Source organism: Rattus rattus, chromosome 6 (genome assembly GCF_011064425.1).
Source record: "Rattus rattus isolate New Zealand chromosome 6, Rrattus_CSIRO_v1, whole genome shotgun sequence".
Classification (NCBI taxonomy): Eukaryota; Metazoa; Chordata; class Mammalia; order Rodentia; family Muridae; genus Rattus; species Rattus rattus.
In genome coordinates this window covers 87,395,405-87,420,062 of record NC_046159.1, presented here as the reverse complement: position 1 = coordinate 87,420,062, position 24,658 = coordinate 87,395,405, and the positions used below count along the sequence as shown (strand labels likewise).

General features: G+C 44.8%; 1 protein-coding gene across 1 annotated transcript in view; it reads left to right on the top strand.

Annotated features, from left to right (window-relative positions):
* The window catches only part of Creb5 (cAMP responsive element binding protein 5), a 310,678-nt gene that overhangs the window by 273,796 nt on the left and 12,224 nt on the right, over window positions 1-24,658 (top strand). Inside the window, exon 7 of the mRNA XM_032906469.1 lies at window positions 21,740-22,063. Coding sequence (XP_032762360.1) covers window positions 21,740-22,063 — 324 coding nt within the window. The remainder of the gene's footprint in view (window positions 1-21,739; window positions 22,064-24,658) is intronic.

Below are 24,658 nucleotides of genomic sequence, written 5' to 3'. Positions count from 1 at the left end.
GCCAAGAACAACAACAACAAAAAAAAATTACCAGAAAAGGAAGACAAAGATCACCATTATAATTAATTGCTATGATCCAGAATAGTCACTATTTGGTAAATAGTTTTAAAAGACTGAAAAAGTAAAGTTAATAAAATAAGCTATTTCAAGTGGCGACTACTCCTTGGTTCTTCCTCGTAAGTGAGAGAGAGCAAATGTATTTTGAGTTTATGTTGAAATCCCACAGCATGCATATATGTATATGTATATATATGCATGAATATATATTAAAATATGTATATTTATTTATTATATTCATAATGCGTGTTTTCATCTCATTCACTTTAAACTGTGATCTTGTTTTCCCATTGTTGAGGAACACCAGCCTTGCTGGGGTAGACTTCTTCCTTCTTGATGTATTTACAACTTTCTAAAGCATTTCTAGTGACTCAGAAAATCCCATGCACCAATTTTCCAAATTGGATTTTATGTGATTAAAAATAAATTTAAATCCAACAGAGACTTCGGTGTGCTTCTGAAAATTCCCATGTCAGGAGCTGGCTCGCTGCAGCTGTGTGTAGGTGTCTGTATGCTCTCTGACACTGAGCAAGCACTTGGGCCTCATTTGAGGAGTTCTTTCCTGGAAGAAGAGTAAAGGGTACGATTCTGGAACATATCCTGCCCTCGCCAGTCGACCTGGCAAGGGAGTAGGTCATGCACACAAAGGACAGTTTGAAAATTAAAAGAAAATGGCTCATAGAATTTGTTACCTTGGCATATGCTATTAACTGGCGTTATTTACTTTTGCATGGCCCTTCCTTAGATCAAGGAGAAAGGAGGAAATGAACATAAATTCCAATAGCATAAATAATTCATAGTTCTGAAATATGCTGCCTCCCTGGGCCAAGCCGGCCTACCCTATGGATGGAGGTGATGAACTCGATTTTCATTTTATAGATGAAATTGTCAAATGTTTGAGCCGCTTTTCTTTAGATGAGTGGACTACATAGACAACAGGCCCCCAAGGTCCCTAAAGCAAATCCCAAGTCCTGACAAGGCGCCAGGGAAAGGAAAAGGGCTCTTCTCGCCATATCTGTACAAAGTCTCCAAACCTTGCTAGAAACTGGAGCTTGTCCCTCTCATCCCCAAGACCCGCCAGAAAGCACCTCAATGGCAATGGCCTCGCTGGACACCCTGGACGCTTTGACAGCCACTTTGTGTCCCTTACACTCATTTGGCACGTCGGTTACTTTCATTGTTTATCCATAGTGTATGTTTTTATTTCTCTGACCAGATTGTCAATCTGTTCAGGGCAACAACCACACCCGCCTCCCTCTACCCATTGCTGTTTCCCACACAGAATTAACCCCATCTGATTCAGCGTCTTAGGCCAGGAACAGATAAAAGGTCTCATGTCAACACCCATACACACACAGGGAGAGGAGGAGCTGGAAGTTAAAGGACTATTCAGACTACAATTTCTATCCGAGCTGGTGTAACGATGTATCATTAAAAACAGTCTTCTTTTCCCAAGGGAAGTAGCCTTTACCCTTGGTGACTTGGAACAGAAGAGGCAGCATACGGTTCAAAGCACAATCAATTCTCTATTAAAATGGCTCTTGGCTAGAGCTTTTTATAAATACCATCCTTGAAATTTTGTGGAACACGGGATCCATGGTGAAAAAAAAAAGAAAAAAAGAAAAAAGAAACCTCTCATTTTGCATTCGGTAGCTGCGTATCCAAGCTATCTTTGCCAAAATCTACCTGGATGCTAAATGCGTATTAAGTTGAAGGTGAGAAATAGAATTGTGGTATAACACTGAGCTCCAACAGTAGACATATTTACCCTGGTACTTTCCGAGAATCCTCCATCAGAAAGGGGGTATGGTTCTGACTGGCCTGTTGTCTGAAGTCTAGGAGCTGGGGTCAGGTGTGGGTTGACCTTCTGAGGCTTCTGAAGGGGTCAGTGTCCTTTAAGGATCTTGTTCAGAAAAGTGGAAGAGATTCCCACTCTGAGGAAAATATCTAGTAGAATCCTGTAAATCCCAGTTTACTCTATGTGCCCATAAATGCTTGTGAAGATGTTTAACCCCACACTGCTGAAACCTTTTTAAATGTTTACTAACCGCCTTCTGGGGAATGCAAAGAGATTCTACAGGGAGTCACCATATTGGCCTTGCCATAACCAGATATAATTGTCACAGGGAGTTTATAAAGTCCCGCGTAGGCAGTCCTCAGCAGCAGAAGCCCCCAGACATCACACTTAACTAAAAAACTTGAACACACAGAGAAAGGAGAATGCCAAAATCGGTGCTAAGATATACTGTCTTTAGAGTTAACTGGTTTTGGTTTGGTTGGTCTGAAAATGAGACATGGGAATGAAGCAATCATCACTCTATCACCACTGGGAGCTCCTTTCTCCTTCTTGATCCAGAAGCTTCCAGGCAGTGGAAACTGAAAAGGCAAAAGACATTACGACAAGGAGACAGTTCTGCTTGGTTTTCGCCAGCATGGCCGACACCGTGTACGGTGTCTGAAGCCAAGTGTAGGTAGTACATTTGGGAGGAGACACATTAAAGATGTGCTTCCTGGGACCCTTAGATATTAGCAAACTGTGGAGGGAGGAACCAGTGAGCCAGGAACAAAGGCAGCTGGGGATGGGGGAGGGGATAAAAGAGAGACTGGAGAGAGGAGAAGCTGGTGACTAGGACATCCAGGGCTGGCTGTGGAGATGGCCCCTTCAATAAAGTGCTTCCTGAAAAAGCATAAAGACTTGAGCTTTGATCCCCTGTCCCCAGCATTCATGTAAAAAGCAAGTGTAGCAGCCAGTACATAGCACTAGAGGTGGGGGGCAGAGAGAAGATGGTCCCTGGGGCTTGGTGACTGGCTGGTCTAGCCAAATCATCGAACTTCTGGTTAAGTCAGCAAGAGACCCTGACTCAAAAACTAAGATAGAGAGTCACGGAAGTAGACACTAGTCAGCCTCTGCCCTTCACACACACGTGAGCACATGCATGAACACCTGAACACACACACACACACACACACACACACACACACACTCGACTGATAGGGAACAACGAAGGGGACTGTTTCTCAGCATAGATGTAAACCAGCCTAATAAAGACAAGGCCACTGAGAGTGGCATGATCCTGATAGATTCAGAGAGGGGGAGACACTGTTGTCAGCTGGGCACCCATTGGTGACCCCACCTCACGCCAAGAGATAGTTCTAACCTGACGCTCTCACGCAGATGGCCTTGCCTGAAGAGTCATGGATCTGAGTCAGGGACTGGTAGGGATGGGAGGAAGCTACAGGGGTAAGAGTTGAACAATGGAGGCTGGGTCAAAGAGTAATCAGCTCACACTCCACACATGTTAGAAAGCAAAGTCAGGAAAGAAGGAGAAGATCACCAAAGTCAATGACCAGTCCTTGTCATTGCCACACCTTAGGCAACAAATGCCCCGTAATTAACCAGTTAACTCACCAAAATCTTACCACATTCCTGCATTAATATTTTTATCACCGTTTTTTAATCGTGATATCACTTGCTCTAAATCATGTGTGAAATTAGTACAGTGATGTGTGTGTCCAGAACTTACTTTCCTTTGCGTCTTTAAAACTTATTTGTGGGTTCTGAGAAGGAAATGGTTATAATCCAAATGTTCCAGTCAGGTTATAATCAAGTTACAGTGAAATAAGAATAAAATCTCAGTCCTCTCTCCTCTCAACCTCTTTTCTACTTAGCCTCACAGGGTTAGAAGCAGATGTGTGGCCTAGGGCTACCCAATGCTTGGGTCAGCCTAGAGCAGAAGACAGACAGACAGGCAGTGAATGACGTGAGGCTAGGGAAGACCTGAGGCAATCTGACGTGACTTTGCACCTTGGGAACGCTCACTGGCTAGACAGCTGCAAATCTCATCCGCTGCCCAGGGACCTTTGGCAGTACCCAAGATAAAGCCATTGCAAACACGGCTTAACATAAAGTAACCATTGCAAACCCTGTGGAGTTCCCTTAATAAATCATGTACCGGATAACCAGTCTATCTGATCCTGTTCAGACCTCTATGTCTAATCGACAGCCTGCTTCTAACTACCAAAGACGGGACAACCAAGATGAGTACCAAATGCCTAGAGGACATAATGTTGTATATGAGAGTCACCCCCAAAGGGTGATAAACACCAATGGCTGTCATCGCTCGAACAACTTTGTCCTGTTTTGAACATCTTCTCACCCTAGTATTTCATTACAATTGATGGGCCTCCTTGTCCCTCTCCAGGCGTGACAAACATAGCTTGTATGACTTTTCACATCTTGGGGCTAAGCATATGTGCCTCCCCTTGCCTACAGGGCCTGTGAGAGACAGTTGGACATGGGCATCCCCTGGTCTCCACACTGCCCCTGCTAACCCAGCCCTGATAAATAAGCCAACTAATTGAATTAATAAACAACTCTCTCTCTCTCCTTTTTTTTTCCACCACCAGCTGGCGTGCAGTCAAAATGTGTGATAAATTATCTACCCCAGCTCTAACCACAGCAGGGGGAAGGTGGAGAAATTACCCACTTCAACCCTTTCTCCCCACAACCCACCCTCCTCTTTGCTTTGCTAAGTTATAGGATTTTTCCCCCCTCCTGATCTTCCCACTCTGGCTGAGGGCCAGGACAGCGCTGCTGTGTGGAGAGAAATGTATTTGGCTGCTCCGATGATGGCTCTTTAAGCCGCAGTGCTGTGGTTGGATGCTGACATTCCATGCCAGGCTGTGGGAAAAGCAAGACTTGTCGGATGCCCTGGCAAGAGAGGTTGGGCTGTGAGTCTGTGGTTTGAGCCCACAAGACTCTTGTTAAGAAATGGGGTGCGATGTGGTTCACGGTGAAGACTTAGGGTGTCTGTTCCCTCACACTCTACCTCTAATGTTAAACAGTTCTGGGCCTTTTGCAAAAGCTCCTGAGACTCCAGACTCCAAACAGCCGTTCACTTTCCACCCAGTGACTCAGCTTAGCATCCCCTTCGTTTTCTTCCAGTCTCTTTCTCTGTATCCCACTATTTCACCACGAGTCATTGTTGCTGAAGGCATTGGCTTTTACAAGCTGTTTTTCAGGATGGGTCACAGGAATCCTATGACCTATGAACAACTCTCTACAATTGAAGGTGGCTTTCCAGCATTCGTTTTCCTGATGGTCTCCAGTGTCGTTACTCAGAGTTAGTAAAATAAGCAGCCCTCATCAGGGCAAATCCATGTGTGGATACACGAGGCCTCTGATTCCATTCTCTGTTTCCGAGACTTTGTGGGGACCACTGCTTCTGGAAGCATCTGGGTTGTATGCCCAACCCTCCCACCTCTCTCCACAACCAATACCACTCAGTGTCTCAGTGGATCTCAAGACTTTGTCATTGGGATAACATACAACTGAGAGAACAGGCTGGGCCTGCCACTGACTGGGTGAGCTCGAGTACTTCATCTGTTTCATTCATGGCCTTCCAAGCACAAGCCCTCCTCATTTCTGGAAGCAAATACCTGACAGGGGAACTTCAGGGAAGGATGATTGGTGGTTCCTGGTTCAGAGGGTATTGGCTCATTGGGCCTGGGAAGGCACAGTAGCAGGAATGTGAGACAGGAGGTCATGTGGTATCAGGCAGAAAGCACTTTCCAGGCTCACCCCTGGAAACCCACCACTATAAGCTAGGCCACAATCTCGAATGTTGCACAACTTGCCCTAATAGTGCCACTGTCTGAGACAAAATGTTCACACATCTGCACACTGGGCGTGAGGCTAGGGTCACATCCAAACCATGAAGTTTCTTGGGTGAGCTCTTGGCTGTTGCTAAGCAAGAAAGGACTGTGTTTCTTATTAATGCCTAGCTTTATTCTCGGTGTTTACGGTAGACTTTTGTTGTTGTGATTGTGGTGTGTGTGTGTGTGTGTGTGTGTGTGTGTGTGTGTGTGTGTGTGTGTGTGTGTGTAGGGGGTGCGTTTGTTGACATTTTCAGTCCTGGCTGTGACACGGTCCGGTCTCTGACCCAGCAGCTTCTTAATGGGCATGAGGTGTGGCACTTAGCAAGGAATCCAGGTTGCTCTGAAGAACAAAGGGAAGCATTGTGCTCCTGAATTTGAGGGCATTCACAGCTCAGAGGCCTGTCTGCCCTGAAGAATACACTTGAGGGCTGTGGGGCCCAAGCCAAAAATTGTGACAAAGGGCTGTTTAAAGAGATATAGGAAAATCCCAGCTTGAGCTACACTATTTCTATCATGCACGAATACACACACACACACACACACACACACACACAGGCATAGGCGTCATTCCATCTCTTGGCCATAGGGTGGTCCCAGTGGCATCTGGGAGACAGGAAGTAGGCAGTATCAAATATTAGGGGTAATGTCAAAAGGCTGAGTGAGAAGACAGTCAGCTTGTAGTTAACTTTGTAGCTGCCCATCTTATCTGCCTTTTCCCATCCCCTTTCACAGAAAGACCTACATTAAATATAAAGTTATAACTTGGGCCAGGCCATGGGGCACGGCCCTGCAATTCCAAGCAACCAGAGAAACTATGACAGATTGCAACTTTAAGACCTGCAGGGACACAGAGTGAGTTCAAAGCTAGCTTGGCCAGTTTATTAAAACCACGTCTCAAAAATAAAAAGAGTTGGGACCACAACAGCAGAGCATCATGAGCGAGGCCCTTGGTACCTCAGAAACAGGAAAGAGAAACATTAAACCTTAAAGTTCATTTTTACATAATGTGTATTTTATAGATGATCTGAGAAAAGATATCAGGAGAGTTCATAGATGCTTTCGTTGGTATGCTCATGCTCACTCTTGAAATCCTTTATCAAGTAATGGCAGGCATGGAGAGAGCTGACCACCTTACACTGCATTTTGAACCTGAGCTAAAAGGCCATGTGAGGATGTTGCTAGAATCTTGAGACTTGGGTTAGTTATTTGCAAGCAGTGGAAACATCTGGTGCTCTGCCTAACTCAGGGTTGTGGTGGCTGCCTTTCAGCAGACACACACAGGCTGTCTAGACCTAGCCACCCACCCTGTCTACCAAAGGCCATGGACAAACTTATCACTAAGAAGACAATGTCAGGTTTGAGGCTTTTGAGAGTCACTTCAAAGGCCTCTACATTACTTGAATTATTCGGAAAATAGCAGAATACAATCCAATAACCATTTAATTGAGTTTACATCTTCATTTCTTTTTGAGACAGGGTCTCTCTGTATTGCCCAGGCTAGTCTTGAACTCACAAACTCATGTGAACATTCTGCTTCAGCCTCCTAATAGCTAGAATTAGAGTCATGGGACCCACACCTGTCACCAGTTGCCCTTCTCTCAGCTTTCTTTCTTTCTTCATCGTCTCTTACCTGTCTCTCAGCTGGCCTTCTTTGTATGGCCTTGTAGTTACACCCCTATAAGAAGCTGAGCAGATCATTTCAGGGGATCACCCGCTTCAACTGGGAAAGCAGACATCTTCACCACAGTCTGCCATTCACCAGCAAGTAGTTCATGCTGTCTCCTGGGTTCCACACAAGAAGCAGCCCTGGCTCAAAACACATGACTCTACCCAACATGGCTACTAGTGTTTGCACATGCCATTTCGGCCTCTTATTTACTATTCTAAGTGCAACTGAGTACCAGACTAGTCACTAGGGTAGCATGAGAAGTCTGGATCAGCAACTGGGTTCTAATCCACTTTCAGTCTTAAGTTTGTCACATGACCACATGGGCCTTTTACATCCTGGACCTGCTTATCTTTCAAATAAAATAGCCTCGGCCCGTGTGAATGCCAAAACTCTTCTCATTATCAGAGCCTACAGTTAAAAGACAATTAAAACTTCTCCTTTAAAAATTATTTTCCTTATTATTTCATGTGTATATGTGTATGCAGTGCATGGATGTGTGTACAAGTGCTTCATGCAAGCAGTGTCCAAGGAGGCCAGAAGAAGGCATCAGATTCACAGGATCTGGACTTAACAGGCAGTTGTTAGCTACCATTTAGGTGCTAAGAATCAAACTTGAGTTCTTCGCAAGAGCGGCACACTACTGAGTGAGCCATCTCTCCATCCCCAGACAACTCAATTCATTGATGTCAGTAGGATTGCTCACCACCATTCTGAGACACAGAGTAGACTGATAAATTCCACAGAGACAGAGGCAAAGTCGCAAAGAGGATATTTAGCTGCCTTTTGGTACCAGTCAGGTCTTATATCACTACGGTTTCTGGTGCCTCTGTCAGAGAAATAAAGTAAGCAGCCTAGTGGTCAATATTATCAGTTGTAGTTCACGTACCCTGGATGACAAGTCAGGGGACACTGGTCCTACTTTATTTGAGCTGAGTAATCCTTCCTTGCAGAGACTGTTTAGAGCTAAGTTAACCACATACATCTGATATGTTATGCTCTAAAGAAGTGAGTTGCCTTGGGACTTCTGGTGTCTCTATTGAACCTGAACTTGCTTCTTAATAGAAATCCCCACGAGACCATGTATCACCAGGCAGTGGAGTTATGAATGCCAAGCTCCTTGGAGGGGAACGGGAAACTGGTCTCATCCAGCTATTTCTTACTGTGCACAGAGCAAATGCTCAGAGAATGTGTGTTCACAGAAGGAGCACCGTCTCCCCAAGTGCCAGGGCAGTGCTGAAAGAAAGCTTCCATGCCAAGCCAGTCATTCTCCATGATCCCTACAGAACCAGAGGAAATGAAGCCAGGGTTTGCCAGTTGGAAAAGGCAAAGGAATCTTTGGGAGGTAGGCTGCCATTAGCCTAGCTGAAGTGAGGCCAGACGTACTGTCTTCTGGTTTTAAAAGAGAATCATGGAACATTTAATGGGGAGCCTCAGTACATTAAGGTCCAAGTTGTCCATCTGTGCTCCATTGAGCATGGGAGTGTGGAAGGTAAAGCTACTTCGTATACTCCTAAATCAGCACGTATTTTGGAGACCCTGGGTTATGGAAATCTCAGGTGTGCAACCCATGTGACTTTAAATTGCATTTCCAATGTTTTTCTCTGTTGCCCCGACAACAGTCTCTTCTCAGAATAAACAGACTCCACCTATATCTGTCTGCAGACACTGCTCCTGCATTGAGTTCACCTTCATGCTTAATATTTTATATGTGTTTATTTTTTGAATCACATGAATTCAGAGCAATATCTGTCTAATTTATAAGTCTCTAAGTCAAGGCATTGGAATTTATCTGACTTTATTTTGTATCCCTTAAGTTTTGAATCTATCATGTCAATAGGAGGGTGTTGGTTTCTTACCTAGGTAGTTACTGTCATTTAAAGTGAGATCAGCCCCGCTTAGGTCACACAGTATGTTCGACTCTTCTCCACTTCCTCTCCAGAGCCTGCTAGTTTTAGACTAGGCTACTTGACTGTCCATTGCACTGGAAACAAGGCTCCTAAGCAAAGGTTTTCTTATGAAGCATGCTTTTGATGATATTCAGACATGTGATGGTGTGATTTATTGCTTTCTGTATGGTAAAAAAAGGCTATTGCGTTCAGTATAAACCTTTGGGTTTTGTATTTGGATCTTTTCCTGGACTAGGAATTCACAGTATTGTCCTATCTTTTGATGGTAGGCAGTTGCACTGAGCTACCATCCAGTTGCGAGGTTAAAACATCTGGGTTGACAATGTGCTGTGTTGTTATGCTAAGGTATTTGGTGGGTTAAAAGTGTGGACTACATTTTCAACTTATATCTTCAACATATGATTGGTTTTATCTGGACATCCCCCCATCATCCATAGAAGAGAATCTCTGCTAAACTGATATCTGATATTACAGAAATCAGGATTCTATCCAAAATTGGAGTGAAACACAGCCAGGCATCATGGTGCAGGCCTACAATCCCAGCAGCAGAAGGCAGAGGCTGCAAAAGAATGAGATTGAGGTTAGCCTGGGCTATTGAAGGAGCCCCTGTTTCACAAAGCCAAGGTCATCCTGCCATGCATAGCAGTCTTTGAATTCACACACACACACACACACACACACACACACACACACACACACACACACACACACACACTTCAAACCCTAGGTGGTAGAAGCAACTTATATGCCTCCATTTCCACCACATTTCCTCTGTGTACAGCTCTCTAATACTCCACTCGGGAACACCAATTGCTTCTAAGAGAAGCAATGGTGGTTACCCAGGGTTATTGAATAGAACCAACCAAAGCACTTAAATGTATTTTCTTGTATCAGAATCTTACTTTAATCTGATTAGTGTCTTAGAGGACACGGAGTTATTTCCATAATTATTCTTTGTTTAAAAATTGAATTTTAGTAGCCATCCCTCCTACTTCCAGAGAGGATTTTTGAGCTACTAAATAAATAGAAACCAGTGGGGCTCATTTCAAACAGGGCTCTACTCGTAGTCAATGATGCTTATAGTAGTACACCACGTATCTGACTCCCAACAGATTTCCTTTTCAACGAAGTATATAATGTGTGGTACCCACCAAGGAGGCCGAGGAGTGGTGGACTTCCTTTAGTTTATGAGCTTTGGCAAGAAGTCCAGGATAGTTTTGAGTGAGAAAAGAGGAAAAAATAAATAAATACCAGACTCTGAAATAGTACCAAGAAAAAAATATTACTAGAGATTCCTAAGACCAACAACAGGGTTGAGAAGGTAAGGACGCTTGCCTCTAAGTTTGATGACTACAGTTGTCCCTGAAAAACACATGTGGAAGGAGAGAAATGGGCTCCTGAAAGCTGCTCCCTGACCTCCACATGTATGCTGTGACTCCACATGGTGTGTGTGTGTGTGTGTGGTGTGTGTGTGTGTACATACAGCCATGCACATAGGTACCACTGAGACATTGAAAAATAAAATGGTGCTAATCGGTGGGCTCAGTGTCATTGGTCAGACCAGAGTGGGTGACAAACCCAGTGAGTGTGCACATGGAGGAAATACTCTCATCCACCAGAGCAGCAAGAGCTGCCTGGCTGCAGCAGTGCTCTTACATGGTTGACTCTGCAGACCTGAGTGACTTCCTTCAGTACAATGTCACTCTAAATCAGCTGGGCTGGTTGGAATGGATCTCAGAAATGGGAGAACATCTCTTCACTGCTAGAATGACCATCACTATGTCCACAGGCTTCGTGGTCAACATGCTTGGTCAACCATTGTGTTAGCTTCTGGTTAACCATACACAGTTCAAAAATCTTACAGAAGTGGGAAATTCTCTAATATAATTGTATTCCTATAATATTATAGGAATATAATAATATGTTATTCCTATAAAAATCATCATTGTAGGATACAATTTATTTCTTATCTGCCATATCAGAAATAGACTCCCTTTCCAGATAAAAAGAAATGAAGAAATTAATACCCTCTGGTGATTAATTTATCTTGAAATTAGGGTGGAGTAGACAATTCTCAAAGGGGGGAGTTGAACTGTTTTTTGAGCGTGAAATGTCCTGACTGAAGCTTCTACTCACTTGTATTCATGATACTCCCTCAGCTCTGCCAATGGATGGTAGACCCTTAAGCAGAAGGTATTTCCAACCTCTCGTAGACATTTTCGCATCTCCAGTCTTCTTGCCTTCCTTCTGCCCTGCCCTTCTCTGCCTTGGGCACCGTGTTCTTTCCTATCCACCATCTTTCCTCTAAGCACACAATTGTCCAGCCAAGCAGCCTGTACCTTGGAGAAAATCATCAAGTGTCAAATCCCTTTTATAAGCCTTCAAGCAGTTGATTTACTATTTCTTCACGAGAATTTTCTATATCTCCAAACATGTGGATTGATCTGTGTCACCTGCTTCATGGGCTGGGAACCTTGAAGGATTCTTGGTTCCCTTCAGGAAGTATAGCCCAAATGACTATACTACCCTCCCCCTCCCTGCACTCCCCCCCCCCCCCGTATCCAGTGAGCATTTGCTTAAGTAAAAGGTAGAGTCAGAAACATCATGACTTGGGCTAGAGATGCCTACGAGACTGAGAAACGCTATCTTGTTAAGGGACAACTTCTTAGAGGGGCCGTTTTCAACTCATAAATCAGCCAGAAAGCTTTCTAGTTGGCATTTTCAGAATGGCCCTCAGTTGGGAAGATGATTTAAGGAGTTCTTCCCACTCCCTGCCCCATCACCTCAATTGCTGGTGTTTCAGACAGTAAAGTGGTAGATTTAGATCTCTGGCTTATTGAAGTAGCCCTGTGGAGACAACATTAGTAATAGGAGGAAATTTAGCAAGAGCCCCTGCTGTGCTATTTCTAACATGCAAATGTACTCTTATAGTGTGGCCTGAAAAGAAACAACAAAAACTGAGACCCAGACAACACCTAAAATATTCAGTTTCTCAGAATACTGTCATCAATGAAAATGTAAAATGTAGAAGAGATCTACAGGAATCTGAATGTTCTCCTTGGCCATAATTTTAAACCTTTCTTATGCACAGCTTCTTGCTACATACGCATACAAGCTGCTCGATTCTTCATAAATTATGAAATCTTTGCCCTTCCCCTTCTCACATGTGAAATGTTTTAAATGTACATATCCAGGATGGGGAAAAGATCTGTCTCTGCCTGCCTGTCTGTCTGTCTGTCTGTGCGTGCCTGCCTGCATGCGTGCCTGCGTGCGTGCGTGTGTGTGTGTGTGTGTGTGTGTGTGTGTGTATGAGAGAGAGAGTGCACATGCATGTGTGCATGTATGTACATGCATGTGTGTACATACGTGTGTGTGTGTGTGTGTGTGTGTACATGTGGGGTGGCACGCATATATGGAGTGAGAGTGTATGTTCTACCTTTCTTAAGCATCCTTTTCTTGATAATGTGATTTTCAAGGATACACAGGAAGATTGGCTGTTATGGCATCTCTAGACAATGCTTGCCTAGCTCAGCTTTCTGCATTCTCTCCTTGCCAAGGAAGACCGGGAGGCTCACAAGGACAGAATGTAAACCTCAAGTGTAGAATCATGGGGCTGATGCACAACATTTTCATCTTTCAAGTGACTGCTGAGTCAAGAGTCATAATCTAGACCGAAAGAGTGGGCCTGGACTTATTCTTTAACGTGAAGATAGAGCCGTCGATAGTGTTACAACTAACACCCCTAAAACCAAAGAGTAAGTTATAGGGTACCTCAGTATCAATCATCCTCGCTCCTCCCCTCCACTCTCCTCCCATATCCATAAAGATCAGTGACATATCACAGAAAATAGCTTCAGGACATCCTCACCTCCCCCAGAAAGAAGAGAAACGCCTGGAAGTTTCTTACTACAAGCAATTCCAGGGCCCTTGACCCTAAGGGACTCCAGCAGGGGCTTGATGTCATACAACTGGAACGAAGCCAAAAGATGATACTTCAGAACATCTTATCAGGGACAACCCAGGGGCTAGCCAGAGATGTGGTCACAGGAAGTCCTTCTCCAGTTCCTATGGAGTTTGGAGACAGATTTCAGATTTAGAAGTCTGGGGTCAGAATGATTGAGGTACCCTTTGGGGAGGAAGGTAAAGGCACCACCTACTGGTGGCATGACCTGCAAGGTCATGGAAGTGATCCACTTGAGGACTGAGAAAGGTAGTGGCAAGTAATTGGCTGTTCTAGCAATGTAGCCTCCTGCCAAGTCCTGTACCCCCAGCATCAGACAGGACAATGGTATTATTGTCACCTACCCAGGCAAAGCGATGCATTTAAAGGGTACAAGTTATGGAAAGTTGTTCTCTGGCCATCTTGCTAGAGATTATGGGAACGTTAGCATACGGAGTAAACCCTTTTCCTCATTATTCATTACACCTCTTTTGCCAAATTATTAGATCACAACTCAGGGAAAGCCTTGTGATGCTCATATAAAATGAAGTCTTTGGGGAACTTAACTCTAAATTTCCTGACTTCTGTACTGTTAAAACCCTAAACTCTGTGCTGTGTTCACATGGAGTTTCCATGGTGAATTACAAATGCAGAGCTCTGTGTTTTTCTAACATACGTTATTGCCTGTGATCCCGAATAAGTCCTCATCTGAAATAACATAACAAGGGATTTTGTTTTTCCAATAGAAGTTTCTTCTATAAAACTCTAAAATAGCTCTCTCCTGAAGGCATCTAGGTTTGCAGGTGTTGGGGTTTGAGGGCTGAGCAGTGTGTGCAATAAGACAAAGGGATTATTCTCTCACGGTTGCCACCTGAAAGGTTCTTTCTACTGAGAAAGTGACAAGCCAGAAGAGAGGACACAAGAATGTCCTCCTCAGGAAGACCCCAGCGGAGAGCCCACTGTGTGCTCAGTACCCCCACTGTGTCCTCACTACCTTTAAAATCCACAGGGAAAGTGGCAGATAGTATCTTCTAGGGGCAAATTACTACCTGAGGTCATCCCTTAGTGTTTAGGCTCAGTGGCTTAAAGGAACAAAGAGCTACAGAGCATGCAGTCCAAGCATGGGCAGCCAAGCTATGGCAAGAGCAAGAACGGGCAGCCCAGGAACAGGCTTTTTAAAAAGGAAAAATTATGAGATGTTTTCCTCACCCCTACATGCACGCACACACACACAGACACACACACACACGGACACACACACACACAGACACACACGGACACACACACACATACACACATACACACACACACACACACACACACTCACTTTACCACCATCTCTGCCTACCAATTGAATATGACTAGATAGACCAACTTATCTACTTTAAAAAAATATAAAAGCCAATGAATGCTCGAAACAGGCAAACATGCCGGAACACACAGATAATGGACACCCATCCCAACCCTCCAGAGGAAAAATGAAGTCCACGTGATTCCCAAATGAAGATTATTGTACTTCTTGGAGAAAATTCCTCTACTGGTAAGGTCTGCTGCAGGCATTCAAGGAAGACAGACAGGGGAGGAGACATGGACTCATACACGGTATGCCCAGTGCAGGGAAGAATCAGACTCTTGCTCTCTTGCATGAAGACATCTCTAGTTCAGTTCTACAGATTTAACTTGAGAACCACACCAGCACATTCAATGGCTCCACTGCCTAAACATGCTTTACGGAATCCCCACCTCCCGTTACACATGTGCTGTGTCAAGCTCCATCTTCCTTAGGCTGTAATGACAATGGGGTTTTTTATTTGTTTAGCTAACCAAGGACAAGGTATTGCCTCATTCTGTTGAATTTCTCTTGGTTGGGGGTGGGGACAGTCTTGGAGTGCTGGTAGCCAGCATTCTAACCTACTATTAGCTTTATGTCACCAAGTGGGAACCATGTCTTCTGCAGTTTCTTTTGGTTTTAAGCCAGCTGACAGGTGACTGCGTTGCAAGAAAAGGAGTGGTCCGATGTCTTGCTGAAGAGACAAAGTCTTAGAGACAAATGCTGGAAATCTGTTGCTGACTGTTGCCACGCGAGAGCCGGGCATCTTTGTGTTCTCTCAAAGACAGTGTTGTGCTTCCGATGGCATCCCAGAGATTGTCCAATGAAATTGCTGCAGTGCTCTGTGGGAGGGACCTCGACTTCCCTTTAGCTCTAGCCTTAGTGTTCTACCTTTGTCGACCTCAGGTTGTTGTCTTGGGTCTCTATGGCTGTGGTAAAGCACCATGACCAAAGGCAGCCAGAGAGGAGAGAGTGCTTTTCATCTTACAGGTGGCCATCCATCATCCGGGGACATCAAGGAAGGCGCTCCAGGAAGGAGTGTGGAGGCAGGAACTGTAGCGGAAAGCACGAAGGAGCGCTGTTTTCCAGCTTCCTCCTGGGGGTTTGCTCATCCTGCTTTCTTATAGCACACAGGACCACCTTCCCCAGGGTGGCCATCACAGAGGCCCTCCCACATCAATGGCCAATCAACTAAATGCCCAACAACCTGTACCCATAGGCCAACTTTACGGGTGTGACTTCTCAATTGAATTTTCCTCTTCCCGAAGGACTCTAGCTTATGTGGAGATGACATAAAACTGGGCAGCACAGCCCTGGGTAAACAGGAACTCTGAACCACACACCCATCCTTTTGCATTATTTTTTAAAATGTTTTCCAAGTCCAGGCAAAATTCTAATAAAATAAACCAGTTTATAGCATGTATCTCACTAGCTCTTACTACAGCCTGTGTTGCTGTTACCTTCATCCTTCAACGTGTTTTTGTCGCTCAGGACGCCTCATGCCCTTCCCCAGTCCCCTGGCCACTTCTAGTGTTTTCTCTGGCTTTGTGTGTTTTATATGCTTCATATAAATGTGACCTTCTGCATCTGCCTTTTTAAAATAAACTCTTTAAAATAAGCTTTTTAAAATGCATGCTTGTGACATTATATGTTATGGTATAATTGATACTTCATTGTTGATTTTTACTGATTTTTTTTAAACTTTAAAGTAGAACCAAAATATTTCAATACTGAGGAAAGAAGTTTTGATTTCTTGTTTTCTTTGTAGAATTTATTTCTTATGTGTGTGTGTGTGTGTGTGTGTGTGTGTGTGAGAGAGAGAGAGAGAGAGAGAGAGAGAGAGAGAGAGAGAGATGTCTGAGAACTCAGGTGTGCTTGTGTTATGGTGCACATGTAGAAGTCAAAGGACAACTTTCAGGAGTTAGTTCTTTCCTTCCACCCTGGGATTCTGGGTTGAGCTCAGATCCTTAGGCAGCAATTGGGTCCTTCAGCTTGCAAGCAAGCACTTTTACCTTCTGATTCATCTTACTGGGCCTGCTTACCTTTGGTTCATAAAAAGTTAAGATTCACCCCACCCAAATGCCCACTCGCAAAGTATCCCAACCCTGCCCCACAATCCCCTGGATGTCCTCTCTCTTGTCTTATCATGTGTCTGCATTTCATGAAAGAGGAACTTGAAGCTCAGGACTGCTTCCTGGGCCAGTAGAGCAAGGCTGGAAACCAAGATGTCCCCAGGTACAAAATCAGCAGTCATTGGTACTAAAAGCTCACATCCATCAAAGCCTTCGGTCTCACACCATTGAAAGCCATGAGAAGCTCTTACTAATCCCTTCCTCAGAACATCTATGTGGAACGCCTTAAAGAAAGTTTTGAGGAAGCCAACAGTGGGGATAACTGTGCTAAATGTGAATAGAAATACAGATTTTGCCACATTTGTGAATAGCTAGATTTATGCTTGTGTCAAGAACCATATTTTGGCATGATCACATATCAGATGGCAATTTGTAATGAAAATCTTTCTAGAAAAAATGTTCCCACCTTTCCTACCTCCCACCCATTTGAGTTTCAAGTAAATAATCTTGAAATTTAATAATCCGTCTTGGTTTTCCAAGGCTATGGGACACAGGCAATTCACCTCACAGAGGGAGCTTTTTGAATTACACAAATGTTTCTAATTGGCACAGACAAGTTGCTAATGGGAGAAAGCCTGCCTGGGGTGTGTGTGGGTGTGTATATGCCAAGCTTGTGTTGTGTGTGGGTGGGTGTGTATTCACACAAGCACACATTCCCATGTGCTTGCAAGACTGATGCTGCGAGTGTACCTGGAGTTCACAAGATCTGCTGTGATACAAAACTGAGCTAACAGTGAGAGGGGCTGGCACTGTGGTGCTCAGCAGTGACCACACTGAGATGGACGGGGTGGACAGTTAGTCTCCTACCAGGACTCAGTGCCAGGGCGGGCGGGCCCACACTCCCACCAGGAGCATCGAATAAGCAGCTGGAACATGTGGATTGTACAGAGATGAACTGTGTTTGTGTGTGTGTGTCAGATTCTCGATTTGCTCTCAAATGAGCGATAGAAAAGTCATGGTAGAAGAGCAATAGAAAGTCAACTGAATCTCCTCTCTTGCAGTCCCAGCTCAGCCCTAGCTCTCAGTTTTTAAAGCTGAGAAAAAAAAAAAGAAAAAGAAACAATTCTTGTTTATTTTTTCATTAATTGTCCATCTCACTCTCGCTCTTGTCTTTTCCTGGCATTTGACAGAGAATTATTTAAAACATGACGCTTCTCAGAAAGAAAACTCATTCTGCGGAATATAGCTCAGACTCATCATATCTCAGACGGGGGAGGGGGTGTGCGTTTATCTATATGGGGGATATTTTAATGGCGCATAGTGCATGTGCTCCCTTTGGCACGGAAACATAGGGGAGCAGCAGTTCCATGACTTTAAGAACTGCCCCCCAACCGGTCTAAAGGGGCATGGGGGTGGGGGACATGTGCATGGGGATGGGGGACATGTGCAAAGCAGCTGCAGAGCGGACTGCCTTCAACTGCGGTGGAGGCCGAGGGCTGGAGGTTTTCTAAGAGGAGCTGAAGGCTTCTCTGCCAGACCATACTATAGCTTTTTTTCTCTCTCTCCACTGGGTTTTAAAAGCCCTGGTTTGATGTATCTTCCATTTACTTCAGATGGCAAATAACAAAATGCCCAGTGCAGGGCTGGCACAGAGTCAAAACTTAATAAATATTTGCCGGGTGAATAAATAGTTAAATGGAATGTTATTAGCGTTGCTGCTGTTATTGCCTTGGCTTGGAACGTACAAGAACAGACTTGAGGCAATCAAGTAATTTCCCCTCACCGGGACAAGCTAATTATTTGAGAGCTGAAGAGCTGGTGCACACTATATATCTGTCAGGCTCCATTTGCTCCTAATTAAAGGTGGGAAAGTCAGCTCCAGTGTTGAGGAGACAACACGATGACCCACGTCAGCAGAGCTTTTGAATTTTCCATGCCTTGATTTGAGGGGCACGCGAAGATGGATTTAGCGTGCACCCCGCCTCTCAGCCTTTTGCTTCCTTTTCTCCGCTGTTTTCTAGAGGGCAGGCTGGGTACCGGAGGAGCCGGTCCCCTCTGTGGTATCACTTCCAGGGGTCAACCGCCTCCATGACTTCTGCTAATAAATATATCATCCTCCCAACAAAAGCCAAAGACAAAACCTGCTTGCTCAGTTTTCTCCTTGGGGGAATGAATGACCATTCATTCATTCATTCATTCATTCATTCATTCATTCTTCATTTCATATGCGTATTAGTCTTTACTGAAGTTTGGAAGTTAACACTTAACAAAGCTCAGAAATGGCTGTATTCTCATGAGTGGGCGTTCAATCGATATTAGTGAAATAATCACGCGAAAATTATATAGAAGTCAACCAGTGTGGCTGCAGGAGGAGAGATTAGGGCTGGCGGTAAAGCAAGCCTCTTACTGCCGGGCCTAGCCAAGGCTCACCGTATCTGTTTGTTTGTGTACATTTAAGAATGAGTCCCTCAACAGATACAAAGAGAGAGAAGACACCCAGCCCTGGGTGACCCTGTGCTGCAGGAAACCTAGAAATTCTCACCGGCCACCTCCCTTCCTCTCAGATACAGAGTGACCTCCACCTCCAGCTGCTTTTGCAGCCTGCAGCACGACCTCTCTCTTGCCAAGTCAGCCCACTAGCCCTTTCTTTTCTGTCTTCCTTTCCTTTGGGTGATGGGGAGGTGCTATAGCACAATTAATCCGTGCTTCCGGGAGTGGGTGCATGGTGTGGTTTCCCACACTCGCTTTCCCATTCAGAGAAAGGCACCTGCCCTTCATCAGCAGCCATGTCTGAGTCTGTGTCCCCCCCTCCCCTTCGTAATATGCCTATAATATTGTTCTGAAACTGAGGAACTTAATACTTATAAAACATAGAGTGGGACAGACCAGTGCTCGATTAATGCTTGGTCATTCTTATTAGCTATTTCTATGGATACAAAAGCGGTAAAAAAGGAACAGAAGGCAATATATAAAAAATCCACAGTAGAAAGGGTTGGCAAAACACCATGGCCTGAAGGTATATGCCAGTGCCGAGAGGAATGGGACTAGAGCATAAAGGGGAACGCTAGGCAAGTGTCTCCTACTTTGTCACGTGGTCCTCGTGTAGCAGTGGATTTTTTTAAACTTTGAAACACATGTGTGTGTGTTGGGGGTGTGTGTGTGCATGCTCTCGATGTAGCCCAGTCTGGCCTTGAACTTAAAAGCTTCCTGCCTCGTCGTTTTCACTACATGAATGCTATGCTTTTAGAATGGAACTTTTAACAGCGTAGAAAGCATATTGGCACTGTCCACATAAGTCAACTTAAATTAAAACACAACTTCAATGTAACCCCATTTATACTTTCTTTTTCTTTTAAATTGGGAAACCGAGTTCAGAGGCTTTCCAGCTAAGGAAAAGAGGCAGTATCTGAACCAATCCACCCCAAGTCATACACTCATTAAGGTGTCTGCTGGTCCGATTATCCCACCTGTTTCTCCCGCTCTGCATATGCAAATGTGGGTCTGTGGAATGCTGCTCGCCCACCAGGACAAACAACACATCTGGCTCCCAGTGGGTGACTTCACTGTAATCTTAAGCATGGCTTAAATTTTTTATAATGAGTGTTTAAAAAAAAAAAAAACAGCCAATGACATCATCTCTCAAACACAGAGATGAGGAGTATCAGTTCGTGTTTCTGTGTAGCAGTTAACACAGTGCCCAAACCCTGGTCTTTCTCAGGATTCAGGAAGCTTGCCTTTCTCCAGACTGTCCTTAGCAAGCCTGGCCCAGCAGAGGCTACTGCTCATGCTGTGAGGTCAGCAGACTGGCCACTGGATCAAGATACAGAAATAGCTGTGGATGATCTGTATCAACACAGAGTTCCATCCTATCTGCTTCTGGGGCTCTTGATGTCTAAGTCAAGGTTTGATTCGCCAAGCTGGTTGAGACAGACTGAGGTGTTGGCTAGAGTGACAGGGCCTCTGTTCCCATCCCAAAGCTGCTCTTCTTTATCTCAGGAATGTTCGGCACTGTCATCTGATAAGACCGAAAATCTGCAGAGAACTTGAACCCACAAGTCTTCATAGAGCCAATGAGAGCGAGAGAGAGAGAGAGAAGAAGAAGGAGGAGGAGGAGGAGGAGGAGGAAGAGGAGGAGGAGGAGGAGGATGGGGAGGAGAGAGGGAGGGAGGGAGGGAGGGAAGGAGGGAAGGAAGGAAGAAAAGTAACTAACACTTCATGTTGTAAGTATTATATGAAATGTCAATTTCCTGCCCATAAATAAAGCCGCAGGCTCACACATCCTCTCAGCTGCTTGGGAATTAGGGTAGCTCACCTGAGAGGCTGAAGTTCACAGTGGTGAATAATCTGTCTGACAATATGGGCTCGCCTCTGCTCTAGGTTCAGGCTCTAGGCTTGTCTGCTCTGTACTGAAGGAAGTTTCTTGGTGGACATGTACTGGCCTGTTGATTTGGCCATCACGGAGGGTGAATACCATGGCTCATTCTACTTTCCTGACTTCATACGTGAAGTTAGGAGAAACTGATTGTGTGAAAAAGAAAAAGACGATTATCAGTAGGGTCATGAGGAATGGGTGGTAATACAAAAGGATTTCATATTACCTTAGAGATTGCTAAAGCTGATCTGAGCTCCAAAAATAATATTAATAATTTTCCTGCATGCTAAAATCTGATGCGATCTCTTCCTTGCATCTGAGAAATCTGTCGACAGGCAAAATGTTTTATACTTGTGGTCCCTGCACACGGGTGAGAGTCAGAGCCCTCCAACTCATGGCATTTGCATATTAAATGATTTCACTTGATTTGTATATACATTTTGCTGTCAATAGGCCACGATGAGCAATGTTACCACAGGAAAGTCCTTTCAGTGAATCTCGATAGAATTTCCTGTGCATTTGCTGTAACAGTTAAGAGAACTGGCAGGGACCCCCCTCCCCATCCATAATACATTTAAAAAAGTGAAACTCTACAAAGCTGTCCACTCACAACAGCTGCCGTCACAATAGTACCAAAAATATTATAGAACCGAAAGCGTGAGTCATTTTGCTTCAACACCCCCCACTGTGTGCCCGAGTGACCTCAGCTTTCCCCCTCTTTTATTCCTTTTCAGAGATTGAAGGCTGCCTTGACTCACCATCCTGCTGCCATGTCGAACGGGAACATGAGCACCATCGGACACATGATGGAGATGATGGGCTCCCGGCAAGACCAGACGCCGCACCACCACATGCACTCGCACCCGCATCAGCACCAGACACTGCCGCCCCACCACCCCTATCCACACCAGCACCAGCACCCCACACACCATCCCCATCCACAGCCTCACCACCAGCAGAACCACCCGCACCACCACTCCCATTCCCACCTCCACGCACACCCGGCGCACCACCAGACCTCGCCACACCCGCCCCTGCACACCGGCAACCAAGCACAGGTAGACTTTCACCAGCGTTTCTTCCTTCTTCCGGGCCTTGTTAACAACTGGAGCACTAACTCTGCAGTCATCTGTGGCCACCTTGTTTGATAAATCTAGGGACACTCTCGGGGGTAGGGGGGCAGGCACTGTGCATTTCCTAAGAGGTGATTGTGAACACTAAGCCAGGGTTGGGTCATAGTTTCTAAAAACAATGTAGAAAAATTTGTGTAAGCATGTCATAAAGTTTGTCCCAAGAAAGTACTACGGATAGGAGGATTGGGAGAAACTTGAGCTCATGACAGAAGATGTGAACAGTTGAACTGACCGCTAAAAGGCTGAAGAGTTTCAGTCTCTGAAGATGAGGAAACTCGTCAAGGGACGCAAGGGTCCAAGGTGCTGGGGAGACGATGAGAGCTGACTCATCCCTGAGTGTGAAGCATCTTGGAGCAGGCAGAGAGGCAGCCAAGCTCTGCGGACGATCAGACCAAGAGAAAGGTCAAATCCCAGGGGTGGAGAGTCACCATGGCTAGCCAGGAAGAGAACAAGCGTGCAGAGGGCACTTAAAGAAAGTGGGGGGACCAGGCAGACGTTATGTCACCCCGGCTAGGAAGACAAGCAAGGTCCTGTAAAGGACTGGGTTTTCCTGAGTAGATGAAGGACGTGTCCAAGAGTGCGGTGAGCCCTGGTCACTTTGGGACTTCAAGCAAGATGACTTTCTCTAGTCCACTCCACCCACTTCACTGCCCAGACCGACCCGCTGGGTCGGAATGGCATCCGAAGCTAAGGTCTGCCAAAGAATGTTTATTAGCTCTCTCTCTCTCCTTTGCTTTATGCCTCTGAAGCCAAGTTCTGAGACCAGGCAATGCTTTGAGCTCTAGAGTTCCCTTCCCTAACAAAGGAAACCCAAGTCAGGAAAGGTAAGGGGGTGCCGTTGGGGTGGGGACAGCCACAGGCAGGAAACCTGTCCTTTAACCTTTGCAAAGATCCTTAGTGGCGCTCTACATAGCAAGACGAGTTGAGATGTACACTAAAAAAACCAGTTCATTTCTTGACTGACTTTGGCGACATGGACTGAGGGATAGATAAACCCTCAGCGTTTCCAATCAGCAAAGCAGTGATAACAATTGATTAAATTTATAGGCCCCCTTGAATATGAAGTCTCCAAGGGTCTGGAAGCATTTTCAAAACATACTAGCCAGGATCAATTCTAAACCCAAACAATTCGAAAGTTTAGCAAGTAGTTCACAAATAAAACATTCCCCTGAGCACATTTGATTCACATTTTAATCAACCGTTGTTCTGGGACATGTATCAAAAAGGAGAAAGAAAAGCGGCCTCAAAGGCAGTCCGTCCACTCTGGGTTTGTTACTGACATAAAGGACATCAACGTTTGGGCACCTTTCTGGGCAAGTTCTTTCAGAGACGAGTTAACCGTTTTATAAATATGAAAGCTATTCATTAGCTAAGTGCCAATTAGCCAATTGCCCTGTTTCAAGTCAGTAAGTGCCCAATTGTATACGCAATTAGCCAATTGCTATTGTAATTAGCTACACCTATTTATTTTCTTTTTTTAAAACCTTATTCTAGGGAAGAAAGACTCCATATCTGCAGATCATTTAGTCAGTATCCTAAATTACCACACTTAGGTTATATATGCACATGGCTGATTACTGACACGATCCTGTTAAGTTTCTTTAATTGTACGATAGTCTGATCGGGAGATACAGAGACCTCAGAAGGTCCCTCTAATTCTGAGAGTCTAAATTAATTTGGGGCAAATGCTGTGTCCTTCAAATTGCTGCTCATTATTTTTTGGTCAAAATTTGCAAAAGAAAAAAAAATTCTGCCAAAGGACTTCTATCTTGTACATAAAAGTCAGGGTAGTTACCAGGGATACAGGTTCTCGTTTTAGTTTGTATTTTCAAATCCTACCAGCTTCCTGCGATTTTCCTAGACAATTTAGATGTGAGTTCAGAGCCTGATGACACTTGATGGTCACAATATTTCTTAACTGACATTCCCCCAGCCCAAGCCCTGGACCTAGACTGGGCCTGAACTCACTCTTTGCACAGAGTGAAGGTGCAGGAAAGGTATCTGAGTGGAAGGTTGATTGAAGTTAGGGGAGCAGGACATGGCATTGAGACCTCCTTGTTGTAAAGAATAAAATCCAGTTTGGCTCAAATTCATCTTGTATAGGACAGTTAGCGAGAGATCTCTCTCACACACACAAAAGGAAGATATGAAAACAGCCTTGTGACAAAAGTCAGCGCGCTTTCTCCTGCTGCCTGGTTCTTCAGAAGCTGGCTCAGGGGTTAGCATCTGAAATGAAAGTTTGCTACATCTTGGCCAATGGCAAAGATTATGTCATCACCAGCCACCCCAGTGAGTAAGACCTGAGAAAATTAATTTATTTTGTTATCCCTCTGTGATTGGGCGGAAAGGCATTGTCAATAAAGAGTTTCAGAGAATGTCTTTGCTTTAGATAAAATTACTGAGACGCAGTCCGACCGACCTCCCGAGCCTGATTCTTTCACAGTTAGTCATAGAAGGTTTGACAAGGGTTTAGGACTGAAATATATCATTATCATTCAACTGACGTCAACCCAAAGCCAC